This window comes from Motacilla alba, chromosome Z (assembly GCF_015832195.1).
Source record: "Motacilla alba alba isolate MOTALB_02 chromosome Z, Motacilla_alba_V1.0_pri, whole genome shotgun sequence".
Lineage (NCBI taxonomy): Eukaryota > Metazoa > Chordata > Aves > Passeriformes > Motacillidae > Motacilla > Motacilla alba.
Genome location: NC_052046.1, coordinates 41,440,624 through 41,455,953, shown reverse-complemented (window position 1 = coordinate 41,455,953; position 15,330 = coordinate 41,440,624). Strand labels below are relative to the sequence as shown.

The 15,330-nt window shown below is 35.3% G+C and overlaps 1 protein-coding gene across 2 annotated transcripts in view; it reads left to right on the top strand.

Annotated features, from left to right (window-relative positions):
- Nucleotides 1-15,330, top strand: part of MCCC2 (methylcrotonoyl-CoA carboxylase 2) — a 37,514-nt gene that overhangs the window by 11,207 nt on the left and 10,977 nt on the right. For both annotated transcript variants that reach the window (XM_038123466.1, XM_038123465.1), the window contains exons 7-12: nt 4,175-4,288; nt 9,978-10,042; nt 10,941-11,040; nt 11,956-12,051; nt 13,248-13,320; nt 13,519-13,595. In XM_038123466.1, the coding sequence (XP_037979394.1) occupies nt 4,175-4,288; nt 9,978-10,042; nt 10,941-11,040; nt 11,956-12,051; nt 13,248-13,320; nt 13,519-13,595 (525 nt within the window). The remainder of the gene's footprint in view (nt 1-4,174; nt 4,289-9,977; nt 10,043-10,940; nt 11,041-11,955; nt 12,052-13,247; nt 13,321-13,518; nt 13,596-15,330) is intronic.

Sequence of the window (15,330 nt, the reverse complement as noted above, 5' to 3'; positions counted from 1 at the left end):
GGAATTGTTAGCAGGGACCTGTGAGAAGCTGCCAGGGAGGGTGGAAAAATCCATGATCTTTGAAGATAACCTACTGCAAATAAAGGAACACTACAGAAGAGCAAACAACTGGGTAATTTACAACCTACAGAGTAGCTGTCTACTCAGTCACTCCCTACCTCTTTGTATGGTTTTGTAGCCCTCTCTTATGCTCGCCTTATACTTCCTTTTGCAGACCAAAAAATTCAAGCTTACTTAGCTGTTCTTGCTGCAGTGTTCCACACCTCTGATGGTCCTAGTTCATCTTTTTTTCCTGATCTTACTGTATCTCTTTTAGCATGAAGGAGACAGACTGCACCAACAGTCCTTAGAACAAGTCAAAAAAGGGAAATTGTATGGAGTGTCTTAGAACTACCAGTTCTGAGCACCAGTTCTCAGAACTAGTCTTTTTTTTTTCTTTGACCACAAGGGAGAGCAGACAGCTTCCTCATTTAGCACTGAGGCACAGAAAAATTCATTTGAACTGCAGAATTCTTTCTGCAGTTTTACCAGTGGAAAGTATAGACAACCTTCCAACAAAACAGTAAATCAATAGAAGAAATAAAGACATAGTTTGAAACCTGTATTCTTTATGGGCATCTGCAAGTGGTCAGAGCAAAAAGAAGTTATGATCATAAATCCAGGTTCTCTTTTAGACCTGTGATCTATACAATCCTCACAGATTAATCTATGGCTAAATACAGTAAGAGCTGAGGAATGCAGAACATTAAAAAATTATTCAACCTCTGTTTTCTATACAATGAGAACAGCAAAATCTATTCTGAGTGAGAAACAGGTCACGCATACTGTGGAAGTTGTGATGACAATATTTATTTTCAAGAAAAAGTTCTCTACCGTGATTTGAAACCCTGAAAAAACTGGTCATTATCCTAGCAAAGGGCTGGGATACTGAGTTTAATTTGTGGGTGCCTGCAATGGGCCCTGAGGTTCTCCCAAGTTATATGTCACAGCAGTTATTTCACTCCATGTTGTCTGAGACGGGGCTGTCACCCAGCCAGAGCCCATGGCAGTGCAATGACACAAATCCCACCATTAATACCATTATCCAGTGTTCTTTTTCAGAAGGAATAAAACCCTTGAGAGACGATCATTACTGGATTCTGCTGCCCTGAGGCTCAGGGGGACACGAATCCAGCCACTCACAAAAGAGAGTCCACTGGGGCTTGGGTGGGTTGGTTTTTTTTTTTTCTGGGGGAAGGAATTAGTAGAAGCCAGTACTTCAAGGGTGAAGCAGATGCACCAGTCAAGGACACAGTATTCAGTCTGACTCCTTACATGACAGACACTGGCTCCGCAGGATTTTTGAGGAAACTGCCTGTGTTACCTTGATACCTTTTTGGCACATTGTGGAAGCAAGTAAGAGTTCAATTCTTCAACCTTCTTTTACTCTTCCAAAGAATCCTGCAATCCATTGCCTCTATAAAAATCCAAGGCTGAAGATTCCAACGATGCACTGTCTCTTTAGGAAGTATGACATAATTTACCTTCTGCAGTTCTTTCCAACAGTAGAAGTGGACCAGTTGTAGTGATTAGGTAGGCCTCTAGAGAAAAGCAGTGTTTAGTTAGAACAAAAATACTTAGGAGAAAAATACAGTTTGTAATCATATAAGACTCCCTGGTAGATCTAGATTGATTGTAGTGTTTTTGTGGAACAGCAAATGCCAAAGGAGTGATGTTTTGCTGAATTATCTTTTTTGGAGAAATTTTGGAAAACCTTATTTTTCCTAGAGACTTCAGTCATGATCTGCTTTGGGAGTAATGATTTTTATTTGTTACGTCCAAGATAGATGCGTATACCCAGCTTGCAAGGCTGAAATTATTGATGTTGGGCAGGACCTTTCTAGAAATGCTTGACCCTCCAGTCATGCTCTTGTTTCCAGCATATCTTGAAATGTATTTTACATACTTGTAAAGTTGCATTAAAAAGTTGAATTTGTTTTTCTTTCAGTTACCATATGGTGTTGTATTAGGAGTAATTAATTGTATTCATATACAATAAGAACTAAATATAAGAAAGACTTGTCTTTTAATAAAACACATTTCTGTTTGTTATGACATTGATGAAAGTTAAATTTTCCAAGTATGACACTTATGAATGTTTATCATTCTTTAAATATTTATGTAAGACTGAGAAAAATGTTTTACTGAAGCACTTCCTTTATTTAAAGGATGTCACAAGGGTGCATTTTGTTTGGGAGATGTATCTGCTTTGTTTTATTTCAAAGAGATGCTGTTAACATTTGTAAATCTATTACTAGTCCTGTGCTAACAGATTGTGGTAGATAAAACCATCTTCCCTGTCTGAAAACATGTTTCTTTAGAAAATGGGATTAGGAAATGCTGCTCTCTCTGATGTCCACTCTGGTCAATTCTTCCGAGATGGGAGTCTGGACATTGTTAGTTTGCTACCTGATGGTCTGTGTTCTGTCTTGCTTGAAATTCTGTTTATCAGTTCATTAGTTCTCAGTTTGGCCCTCAAAGTGCCTGGTTTTTTTGCCCTCTTTTGTTTTCTAGTTGCTGATAGTGCTTTTAATTTCCCCCTCCACTTTTACCTGTGACTAATTTATTATTCACCCACTACAGCTTAAATTATGTTATTGTCTATATGGGTGTGAATCAGAAGGCTGTGATTAGCTCCTCATTAGCTGCTTCCTGAGCTCTCTCACACTCATATGCTGCATGGATACAGTGGGGGATGGATCCATGGATATGAAATAGTATAGTGTATGTGCACTCAGGACTGTTGACTTTTATTGAACACATCAAGAATTTCTTTGCAGCAATTTAGAAAATTAAGTCAGGAGGTAGGACATAATTTGGGAATCTGACAAGTAGGTTTTATTTTTTCCTGTAGCTACATATTCCAGTTTTTATGCTGGAAAAATTAACAACTGAGTTAAAATTTAAATGCAGGCACGTTTTCTCAGTGTGAGCATGGTGAAATTAAGAATAGAAAAAAAACGCAAATCCTAGAGGGAAAAACGAAATAAACTTATTTACACCAAGTTTCTCCCATTTCTAGAGACTTACGTTATTTTTGCATTTGCCAGGAGTTATTTATTAAATGCACAAGAGAAGTACTGCAGATTAATCATGTGACTCTGACTATATATAGTTTTAAGATCCTGAAAACTGTTTGCTGGAAAGGCTGTTTGATTTGATGATAGCAGAGTGACACAGCTCATGTAGTCCTTCTTTAGATATGTATAATGTGATTTACTGTTTTCTTCTTCTAAATTGTCATGCAACAGAGAACACTAATTGATGTCACCTTAGAAATACCTTGAAACAAACTTAACATAAAATAATGTTGTTTTCCAAGTTTTTTTAAGTGGTGATGTGTGTGTATATGTGTGGTTGTGAAAGAAAGTGTTTGCCTTTTTCTTATGAGTATTCCTTTTCTACTGCTCTACAAGTGCCTTGAAAGGGTCTTTGAAGAGCTCCTATGAAGGAGAAATTGCAAAACTTCACTTCCATGATTGTCTACAGTTACAGTATGCGTCATATCTGGAGTCAAGTTAGTTTTGTAAAAGTATCACCAAGGTATTACTGGTAGAAAATGTTCACTGGGTAGGTGTTCATCTGAAAATTAGGCAAAAGGATGAAGCAGAATTTATTTATGTTGAAACCTATAATGAGATACTCAACACATCTTGAAAGGGCAAAATTAATTAGTTGATCCATTGAAGACCTGAAGTAGCATACTAGGAGATGGGAGAAATTTTCTTCAAAGGATGTTAACATTGGTGCAATTATGCCAATAAGCAGTAACTGAAGCCCCGACTTAAGTGTAAATACCAGGAGAAACCTATAGCTTTTAACCTTTACTGTTCATGAGTAAAACCAAATTCCATGGTAGAATGTGTGTCTCTTCAAACATATCACATACCTAGATCATGGTACTTCATATATGAGTTTTCCAGTAGGGTAGACTGAAGATCATAGTTCAACAGACTGTTGAAAATGGAAGATTCCTTATTTTATAAAGAAATGCTAAAACAGAAAAAGTTTGCTCTATTAGAAATAATCCTGCAGTGCTGTCCAATGACCTGTTTTAAAATATGTAACATCATGTGGCTTTGCTGTTTTTAAGGGTTGGACGTTCATTAACTTGTGCTGTTTGTTTTTCTGATAGATAGCAGTAGTCATGGGATCCTGTACAGCAGGAGGAGCATACGTACCTGCAATGGCTGATGAAAGTATTATTGTTGGCAAACAGGGAACAATATTCCTGGGAGGGCCACCGCTGGTAAGGATACAGAAGTTTCTGTTAACTGGCCTCTCTCCTCCCCCTCCCCAACAAATCATGCTGCGATAATTGTACACCTTAAACAATTGAGTCATTCTTTGGTGAGGTATTTGTAGATACTCTGTAGATTAGTTTGTATTTTTAAGTATATCTGAATGTTTCTATCCTAAGTCAAATCTCTTCTGTTCATTAGAGGTATATAGATATAAATCAGACTGTGTCCAGGTGTTTTATAGTACTGTTTTTAGATTGCTGTGCATTTTTTAAATAATAAAATTTTTTTCTATATTCAATTATGTACTCTCTAGGTTTGACACAAAATTTGAAAAAATCACAATCATGTGTATTGTATCTCAAAGTCAAGATCAAAGGTGAAAGAACTTCTGAAGTAGGACTGGTGTGCTGTATTTCTATGTCAGTTTACTGCCAAAGGAGGCATGCTTATGGTGGAGTTTGTCCTAGTTGTCTCTCTCTTTTCTTCCGTCCTTTTGTCCTTCCATCTTTCCTTCCTTCCTGCTGTCCTGTGTAAGGAAATTGTGTCTAAGGAAACTGACCTGATGAATTCCTGTGAATTAAACCTTGCATTATTGTGGAACTCATAGTGGAATTTGTGACTGTGAAGTACTACAGTATAAGAGAGCTTTAAAATTAAAGTAGCTTGGCACAACAAAAGGAATGCTTGAATGTGGCTTGTTATTTTAGACATACCTGTGTGTCCTAGTCTAGGCTCAGTTCTCAATACAAATAATAATACTATAATGTCAGTCTTTTGCTGACTAGGATTATTCTACTTAACACAAGCTTTGTGAGAAAAAACAAATTTTTAGTAATAATTGTTAGTGCTAGAACTAACGGAGCATCATTCATCAGAACTATTCAAGTCTCAATGAAACATGACTGGATAAACTTGCTTTTTTGAAATAGTCAAATATGTGTCAAATTTACTGTACAAACTGGTCTGAGGCGGCACAATGGCTCTGTTTTGGTTCCAGTCTTTTGGGAACTTTAAGGTGTGCTTCCTGTGACAAACCCAAATGTAAATCTAATGTCTTTCAAGAGTCCTTCCATCTAGAGCATGCCAAAATGGAGAAATTGCTTTGTAACAGCATTGTTAATGAAGATACTGCTCCATTGATTCCTCTAGTAACAGAGGAGGCAAAGTCTCTTGGAAGTCACTTCTTCAACACTTAAAATACTAGGAAAATGTGGTGTGTCCCATTAAACTGTGGGAAAACAGCCATTGACAGATCTATTTTTTGACTAGTTCCTAAGGCATGATTGTGTTAGTCTCATTAAAAGTATGAAGGACTCATCCTTTAATGTGATTTCGTGTTTACCTGTATAGCTTTTCTCTCATTTCCACAGCATATTTTTGTATTGCTTTCTTTTCCTTTAGAGTGAATTTTTCCCCATTGCATCATCTTGTTTATAAAAGTAGATTTGGCATTTTATACTTCTTTCAAAGTTCAGTGTATAGATGGCTTTTAAATTCTTGTGCAGTAAAAAAAAAAAGAAAAGAGAGAAAAAAGGAAGAAAATAAAGTCTTACATTTGTACATCTTAAATAAATTCAGAATTTAACTGGCAAATGGAAAGCAGGGGCATGGGACATGCACCTGAAAGTATAAGGATACTTTGTTTTTCACCCTAGTAAAAAAGGCATTTAGTTTGAAGTAATTTATTATTTTAGTGGAGGCTTTCCAAGTTGATAAGAAAAACAAAGTAATCAGGAAAAGCAAATTAAGTAATGAATAGCAACTATGCAATGTAATGATAATTTATTTACTGCTCATTAGGATTTTGTTGTTAGACATTTGACAGTAATTGTTTCAAATGTCCTACCTAGGTTTCTGTTCCTTTTTATCTTGTTTGTATTAGTGTTTTTCCACTTTTTTATAGGTAAACATAGACAAATCATCCTCAAAATTAAGTAATTCTCTATAAATATATCACCGTAATTTAGATTATTTGGAGTTTCTTGCTGAAAAGTGGCATAAGCATGAAGGAAGGTACTATTTGAGAATATTAGTTGAGTGAGTAACACGTGGGTTGTATGTCTTCCGTGTGAGATAAGAAAACTAGTGTGATGAAAGACATGAACTTTGTACATCGGAGTGTTAGTAGGTTCGTTACTATATCTAAGAGTAACTGCCCTGGTTGCAGGAACACCTGAGCTGTTCAAGTACAAACCTTTTCAAAAGGTTTTCAGTAAGACATCTAATACCCAGTATGACCCAGAAAACTGGATTGGAAGATTTAAAAAAGAGAACCAGATGCTTGTTTTCTGGGAATGGTAATCATTTAACATCACAAGGCAATGTAGATCATATGTGTGTGCCACTGAGATGTAGCTCATGAGACTTTTGCCAGGATAGACATCTGGAAAAGGATGACCCAAGTTAGGCTTCAAGAGGAGGACTTGACTAGGCAAGTCAGTGACTGCAAGAGTTGTTGTGAAGTTTAAAAGTTTTAAAATCTTTCCCCGTTTTCAGAGGAAGATTTCACAACTATCCTCCAATTTAATTTGTTTCTTAGCAACGTGCAGATGTAATGATCCTTATCTTTGTGCGTATATGTCAAACTTTATTATCTCCACCTGTCAGCCTTTCTGTTCTGTAGAGATTTTCATATTCTCACTGAAAATATTCTACTTGCCTTCTTCTAAGCATCAAAACTACTTCAGATTCCCATAGAAACTTCCATTCCATGCCGTAGCAGATATTGTAGCTGTTATTGAGTCAGCTCTGTTCCCCAAAACATCTTTCCTATATGAAGGAAATTGGATTGGATTTTATTGCTTACCTGCCTAAAACAAAATATCCCAAGGAAGTGAAAAAAGAAGTATCTCCAATGTTACTTATAATTAGTCTTGAGATGTGTATGATAAAAAAAAAATGAATTGTAGGTACAGTCCACCATCTAAAATGGAAGTTTCTTGGCCTCCTTTTTTTGAAAGGTGAGGAGTAATGACTTCATAAACAGACAGATCTCAATAGAAGAGGACAAGTGTCACAGTAGCAGTAGTATTCAGGGCCATTCTTCTGCATTTTCTCAAGTTTCTCAATCTATATCCTCATCTTTGGCAGTATGTCATGTAGACTTATAGGCTCTTGTACCAGAAACTTGGGATTATTCCTTCCTGAGGTAAAATTTGCTACTTTCTATGCTCAGAGGTGAAAAAAGTCTGGTAAAAATAGGTAAGTTTTTCAATTTCATGTGCATTTATGTAATGGGGAGTTTCCTGCATATTCGCCTCATCTGTTGTGGAAAATACATATTATAGCTAAAGTTTATGTTTATAGCTTTCAATGATTTCTAGCTGAAGTAGCTTGAACAGGTGTTTCTTAGAAAATGCCCACATATATTTTTGAGACTCTTACTTGCAGTCTGTTAGAATTTAAAGAACTTTAGGTAATTTCAGTCACTAACTCTAAGTAAATTTAACTGTTACTTGAACTCTACAGTTTGTAGAATGCTCTGCTCCTCTGCTGCATCTGGAAAGGTGATGGAGCAAATACTAGTTCTCACCTACTCTGACAGAATAAGACACATTTGGGCTGCAGGATGCAGCTCTGTGTGCTGAAGAATGAGCCTGAGTGAGCCAGTGAAAATCCATGAAGATGATGTAGTGGAGCATCTGTGAAATGAAGAGGGTGTGAGAGAGATGAGGCTTTTCAATCTGATGAGTCTTAGGGCAAGTCTGTCCATACCTTGCAAGGGGAACTAAAGATAGCAGAGCCAAGATTTTTGTTGGTACCCTGTGATAGGTCAAGAGGCTGCCAGGCACAAACTGAAATACAGGAAGTTCTGTTTAGTCATAAGAAAACATTTGCTGCAAGGCTGCTCATGCCAAACCAAGTTGTCCAGAGATGTTATGGAGTCTCCATTCTTGAGCTATTCAAAACTCATGGTCATTACATGGCCATTAGCAACCTTCTCTGCTTGACCCTGCTTTGAGCAGAGGAGTTAAACTTTGCAATCTCACATGGTAGCAGACAGAGTCCACAGCTCCAATACTGTGATTTGGGGAAGGAGAACTTCACCTCTGTGGAAAAATAAAAAAGCTGGGTTTGTAAAATATTTTAAAATTAATCTCTGGATTTCCATGCCAATGGAAATGATTGCACTATTCAGCTTTGTGCCAAGTTCTGCAGTAGTTAATAGTTCGTTATAACTGGTTGCATAATGACAGATGTGTGTAACTATTTCATAGAATCATAGAAAGAAATCATATAATCAAATGGTGGAATCACTTATCTCATAATACACCCTAAAGGTCATTGAGTCTGGCCATTAACCTCACACTGCCAAATGCACCACTAGACTGTGCATTAAACCCTTAAATGCCACATCTGTAGGTATTTAAATACCTCCAGGGATGGTGACTCAGCCACTACTGTGGACAGCCTGTTCCAATGCTGCCTAACCCTTCCAGTGAAGAAATCTTCCTCACTTCTCTTAAAAGTATCTTATGTTCACTATTTAATGAAGACTCAAGTTAATTATGTCTCTGACAGAAACTTTCCATTAATTAGTATACCACACCTTCATATTCCACAGGCAATTCCAATTTCAAAGCAAGAATCCACTGCTGAAGAAATATCTATACTTAAATTTGCAAACTTGACAGTTTGGAAGTGTGTGTGAGAATATGTATGTATTTGTATAATTAGTGTGCTTCATTTTTAGATGTGAAACTTGGAAACTGAAATCTGTTTTGGAAATGATGATAGTTTTTCCTCCCCTTGCTTGTACTCTACCTCTGTAATCTCTGTGGGTGATGAATGGTTTCTTTGTCTTTCAAGGAATCCTTTTCAAATTGCTTACTGTAGAGTAGAAATGCCTGAAGAAGTCTTCTGAGGTTTTTTTTAAACCTCAGTGTAAATTATACTGTTTTGTTCTAAGAAGGGAACCATTCACTTTTAAATTACCCTTTCAGGTCTAAGATTACACAGATCTAGGCTTTGGATTGTACAGTTCAGGTACTTATTTGGAGACATTGTACTTGATCCAAGCAGTTACATGCTACTGATATGCTCTTTTAAGCACTAAATTATTGTGTATTTACTGGAACATTTAGAAAATAAAAACTTTTAATGGTTGTTCAAACTACTAATGTTAGTATTTAATAGTAATAATAGTACTATAGTTTTTAAATTTATAGTAATAATAGTACTAATTACTAAATAATAGTAATAATAGTATTTAAATTACTATTTAAATTAGTAAGTTAAAATTCACAGGAGTGTTTATGTAGAGAGAGTAAAATTGAAAAATCCTAGGTTCCTGGTGTATTGTTTGCTTGAAACAATGCTTGGAAATATCCCATTTGAAATTTCTTAGTAAGTGCTGAGAAAATTTTTGTGAAAAAGCATATTTATGAATCTGAAGGATGCATAAGTGCATGCACTCAAATTATGAACACAGCAGTAAGTATTACAGTGGGGAGTATCTTTGTAAATAAAACCTACGTATTAACACTAGAATAAGTATGCAAAGTCAAAGAAAAATAAATTTTACAAGATTCAGTGTTGTCATATTTTGATGCTCTGGGGGAGAGTAAACAGGGAAACGTGATTAATGAAGAAGTGTTGTGCAAAGATCTCTGTTATTACTGTACCTAAGATGGTATAAATATTAATGCAGGACAAGTGTCAACTGTGAAGCTCATTTTCCTTTCCTTGTGTTAGGTTAAAGCAGCAACAGGTGAACAGGTATCAGCAGAGGATCTTGGAGGGGCAGATCTTCACTGCAGGTTTAAAGGAATCTTTTCCTAGAGTTAATTTCTTCCGTATTGTAGACTTCCCTTTTCCTTTCCCTGCCCTTCCCTTCTTTTATTTTATTTTGGTTTTAGATCTTTCTTAAGCTGTGTTTACCTTTTGAAAATTATTTCTGTGTTATCTGATGCTGACTGATTGTTTTATATTTAGACTATCACAGTTACATTGTGTTACTCTAGTTAGCATTGTTCCTTCATTTACTGCTTTAAAATACTCACATGTCTAGTGTACTTCAGCATCATGCATAATATGGAGGACTTTAATACTGAGTCTTAACAGAGTAATAGGTATTGAGAAAGAGAATGCATTTTGCATATTGTATCTTTCTTACTGTCATGTAGAATTCACTACAAGCAAGATCAAAATAGCTTGTGCTTTTTGTAAAAAATACTTCTTAGCAAACCCAAAAAATATGTGCAGTTTCAAGTTCTGCAGTTAATAATAAACAACATTAGGTATTATTGCACAGTAAGTTATGTATTGCTGTATAATAAACATTTATTTGTTACTTCAATTTGAAGTGAATAAATAATTATTTTGAAGGGCAGGTCATACCATTTTTGTAAGCATGTTTTTCTTGGTAATTGAAATTAATTTTTGCTGCATATGAACAATGCTGGTTATATTTTATATTGCCATTTAGATTTTTTATTTCCTGCACTTATTTCATGTCTGATAACTTCAATGTGCTATTTTGAAGAAAAGGTTAGACATGGTTTTTATTTTTAAAGTAACTTCATAATAAAACAAAGCTGAATTGTTTCACCTATATTTCCAAGGTCTTAGAAGCTTTAAAATGTCAAGTTTTCATTGCCTGATTTATGTTGGTTTTTTCCCTGAAGTATTCATCTTGCTATTATTGTTTATGTACAGAAAATCTGGTGTAACAGATCATTATGCTTTGGATGACAATCATGCACTTCATCTGGCAAGGAAAGTTGTAAGAAGTTTGAATCTGCAGAAGAAAGTAGATGTAAGTGTATAGAGTCTGAAAACACTGCATTGTTGAAATTAGGAATGCTTTTCTCTGCCTGATTGATATAACACTTGTTTTATAGAACACATGTTTGTCTATGACTTTACACATCTGAAAATGGAAATTACAGTTCTTGTCCTTAAAGATTTCTCTGATGCTTCAGTTCTGCAATTACATTCCTGCTGTATTATTCCCAATAAAACTACTGGGATTAAATGCAGGAATGAAGCAACTAGAAGAGTGCTTCAGAGTAACAGAATTGCACTTTTAGATTAATCCAGTCTTGCAAGATACTTAATTTTAAATCCACATGATCGTTTTCCATGGAGTTAAAATTAGATACCTGCTAAAGCATCTTTTTGAGTAGACATTTTCTGGGATTATTAAGGTGTTGAAAACCAAAGGGATAGACCTAAATCTTGACACTGAATTGTATTGATTTAAAAATTTATTGTAGTAAATGGGATGGATAGGATATGGGGGTGGAATTGCTGTATTTTATTTTAGTAGGAGATATGAGAGGGTGAATGGAAGTTCAAGGAAGGCAAGATGCTGCATTCAGTTGTGTGACAAAATCTTCACCCATTTTTCAGAATGCTGCCTGCCTTAGAGGGTGCAGGGGGAAAGTGAGGAAATAGGAGGACATGCCTAATTTTTTTATAACATGGAAGAAGTGGAACGTATGTGGAAATATATGCAGGAGTAGGAAAAAGGTAACAGTAAGTGAGAAACTGTTATCAACCTTCAGTTTAGGAAACTTGGTCTTTCATGCAAAATGACAAGCCAGTACAGGCATTTTAATGTTGGTGAAGAGAAGTATGTGCTCAAGGAAGTTGACAAATTAATTGCTGTTTGAATTTTTAAATCATAATGTGAACTTTGTTGTGTAAATTGTTTGTTAAATTGCTATAGGTGACTATAGAACCATCAGAAGAACCTTTATTTCCAGCTGATGAAATATATGGAATAGTTGGTGATCAGCTGAAAAGAAATTTTGATGTCAAAGAGGTATGAGTATTAATGCAAGATTCATATGCCCCTACATACGTGCACCCATTTTTTTGCAGAAAATCACTCTTTGTATTGTCCTAATTGATAATACCTGATTTGGTTACTTACTTCTTTATATTTTTGTCTAGCAGATGAATTGCAATAACAGTGACTTGTTGAAAATATAATCGGTTTTGGTTATACTTTAGAGAAGGATGAGCAAGGATGAGAGATTGGTAACATTCTGAAAAAGCTGACAGAAATGGGAACTCCTCATTGGCAAAGCATGCTATAGACTTGCCCACGGATATGATGGCTTGCTTTTTCTGTCAGTCCTGTGAAAGTTTGTTGAAGTATTTATGGAGTATAAACACACCAAACAATTGAGGCTTGTTCCATCTGTGTACAAAGACTATTGTACCCTACTGAAGGTTTAGTGTAATTATCTGCCTTGGAACCTTCATGTGAGCCAACAGGCTTTTTCATATTTTCCACAAATCTCACATATAGAGCCTTTTTCACTACTAGCCAAATGTGTATTTTAGGAAGAGTCTTAATATGTACCTGTCTTAAAATATTTTGCAGAAATTACTAGGATTTGCTTTGCATTAAGGGGGAAAAGAGATGAACAGTTTCATTGAGTTTCATACTTCACTCTCAAAAGTTCGAAGAGTTTGGATTTATGTTCTTTTAAAGTGGAATTAAGTATCTTCTGGCAAATCTTTCTAGCAGTGGATCTGTATTTATAAAAAACAGCTCCTTTGCATCACAGAGAAACCTCAAATCAGATCTTCTTTATTTTTGTATGTCGCAAACTCAGGCAAGCCTAAAAATAATCATATCTCTAAGAAAGTGACTCACGATTGTATATGTGTTTTTCTTTACAAATGAGAGGCTATTGATTAATGTTTAATATAAGCAGGGATTTTTCTTTGAAATTCAGCTAATCAGGAAAATGCTTTTCCTGTGTAATTTAGCTATTTGGTTAGAACATTCTTAATCTTGAAAATCCATTTTTTACAAACATGTGAATGAATCACACTTAAAAAACTAAATGGGCTTTGCCTGACATCCAGACTCTTTATATGGTGGGGTGCTTGATGTTCTATAAATGGAAAGGTTTTAAGTTATATGTTGTCATGGCCATCCTTTCAAAACAATTAAAAACCTTGAAGGATTAGGAATTTAATGTTATTTTTCCATTTCTTCTTCAGGTCATCGCTAGAATTGTAGATGGAAGTAGATTTGATGAATTCAAAGCCTTGTATGGGGATACTTTAGTTACAGGTAAGTAGAAATATAATTATTCTGTATATCTTCTCACTGGTTTTATAGTTGGATTTATTCTGGCTCACCACTGATATTTTTAATGATGTTTATTTTCAGAAGAGTAGCAGTTTCTGTTACCAGGAGAAAGTCTTACCTTTATATGCTATGGAAAAATAAATCCATGTGGAAATTTACAAATTAATCTCTGTCCTTTAGGATTTGCAAGAATTTTCGGTTACCCAGTAGGAATTATTGGAAACAATGGAGTTCTTTTCTCGGAGTCAGCAAAAAAGGTAAATAAATAGATTATTAGCTTCTTTGCCATTGAGAAACAAAACTTCTTGTGGACAACTTGCTCTTGAGAGGAGGAACTTTTTTAAATAATTAGGGAGTACTGGCTCCATGTTTTTCATGTAAATGTGTAACAGGTATAAGCTGTTAATAAGCTGGAAAAAAAACTGACCATAATTTAAAAACAGTGTTTGGTAGATTTTTCTGATGGGAAGAAGATAGGTCAACATCAGAACAGCATTTGGATTCATGTGAATACAGCAGAGTTGAGATTGGATATCCTGAAACTTATATCTGTTGCAAGAAAAGTCCATCCTGATTATATCAAATACCTTGTTGGGCATTTCTAAACTCTAAACCATGAAGTACTATGGAAAATCACATCTTTCTTTTTGTAATAACTGGAAAATCTTAAACCTGAATTCTAGTACTCACTTCATTGGTTTACCACAGTTTTAATTTTTGTACTCTGCTGCAGCATCTCCTGGCTTAGAATAATGAGTTAATACCTGTTCAGTCTTTCAAAATCTGTGAGCTAAAACACCTGTTTCGTGAATGAAAGGCTGTGTGTGAAGGAATAATGTGATTTTATCACAATTAACAGTGCTCTACAATTTGAACTTCAGGGAATGATGGTGACAAAATGTGTCTGGTTATTGCAAAGTGTTTACCTTGGTCTGTGTTGCTTGCTTTAGTTCTTTATTTTTTCAAGAAACAATTGTCAGTTGAATTTTTTTAACAGCAATAGTATATGCTAGTTTTATTCTAACAGGCTTCTTGAGCTAATGGTCAGGAAATTGGTATTGAGAATAGGCAGAAAAAGGAAGCATTGATGAAAGAGATGGAGAAAGGAAGTAATTTTACTGGATTTATTGCTGTTATAAAATAATACACAAAATTTAGTTTCATGTACTGAAGGAATACTTCCAACTTCAAGCGCTGTAGTACATGATATTTTTTTTCATCTGACATTTGTTTTAACAGTTACTTCCAGGTAGAAAATAACTCTTGCAGTATTTCCAATGGTTTCATTATTTTTCTAACAATTTAGTGCTATAACTTTATTCCCCAACAATGAAAAAAATGTAAGGAATCTTCATTGTCTGACTTTTACTGGAAAAGGAAATATTTGTCCATGGTGTTGGTTCTATAAGCAACATGCCTTAGCAGTGCTCCTTTCTTTTCTTGCATTTTGGTAATGAATTGTTGCACATTTTCCCCATGATCATCACTATACTATTTACATGTTTCTTTGAAGATTATACTTAATTATTTTTCTCTCTTTTTTTCTTTTTATAACCTTTGCAGGTTTTATGTAGTGAAGAGGTTAGATATTTTTTCAGTTGTTGTGCTACATAACCTTGTTACGTTTTATTTACCAGCGAGTGTAAAAATAAGCCAAGGAACTGTATTGATTTGGATTGGTTGAAACAGAGGCTTGGAATCTACTATTTGTAACTTTGCTAGGAAATCAATCTTTTGCTAGTAAATAGGGAGAGGGCATCTGCCTTCAGGAAGGGGAGAAAATGTTACAGCAGTTGGCAGGGCCATGGGTAAATAATGTATATGGGCCTTTCCCAGTTTTAGAGAATACTTTTATTTTGTACAGAAAACGGAGAGATATGTTTTTGTGACTGACTGACTTGATTTGTCTGACACAGTCTTACCAAGTCGATGTCAGATGCCACACTGGCGCTGTCCATTGTTTAACTGCATATTAGCTCAGTCACAGCAGTT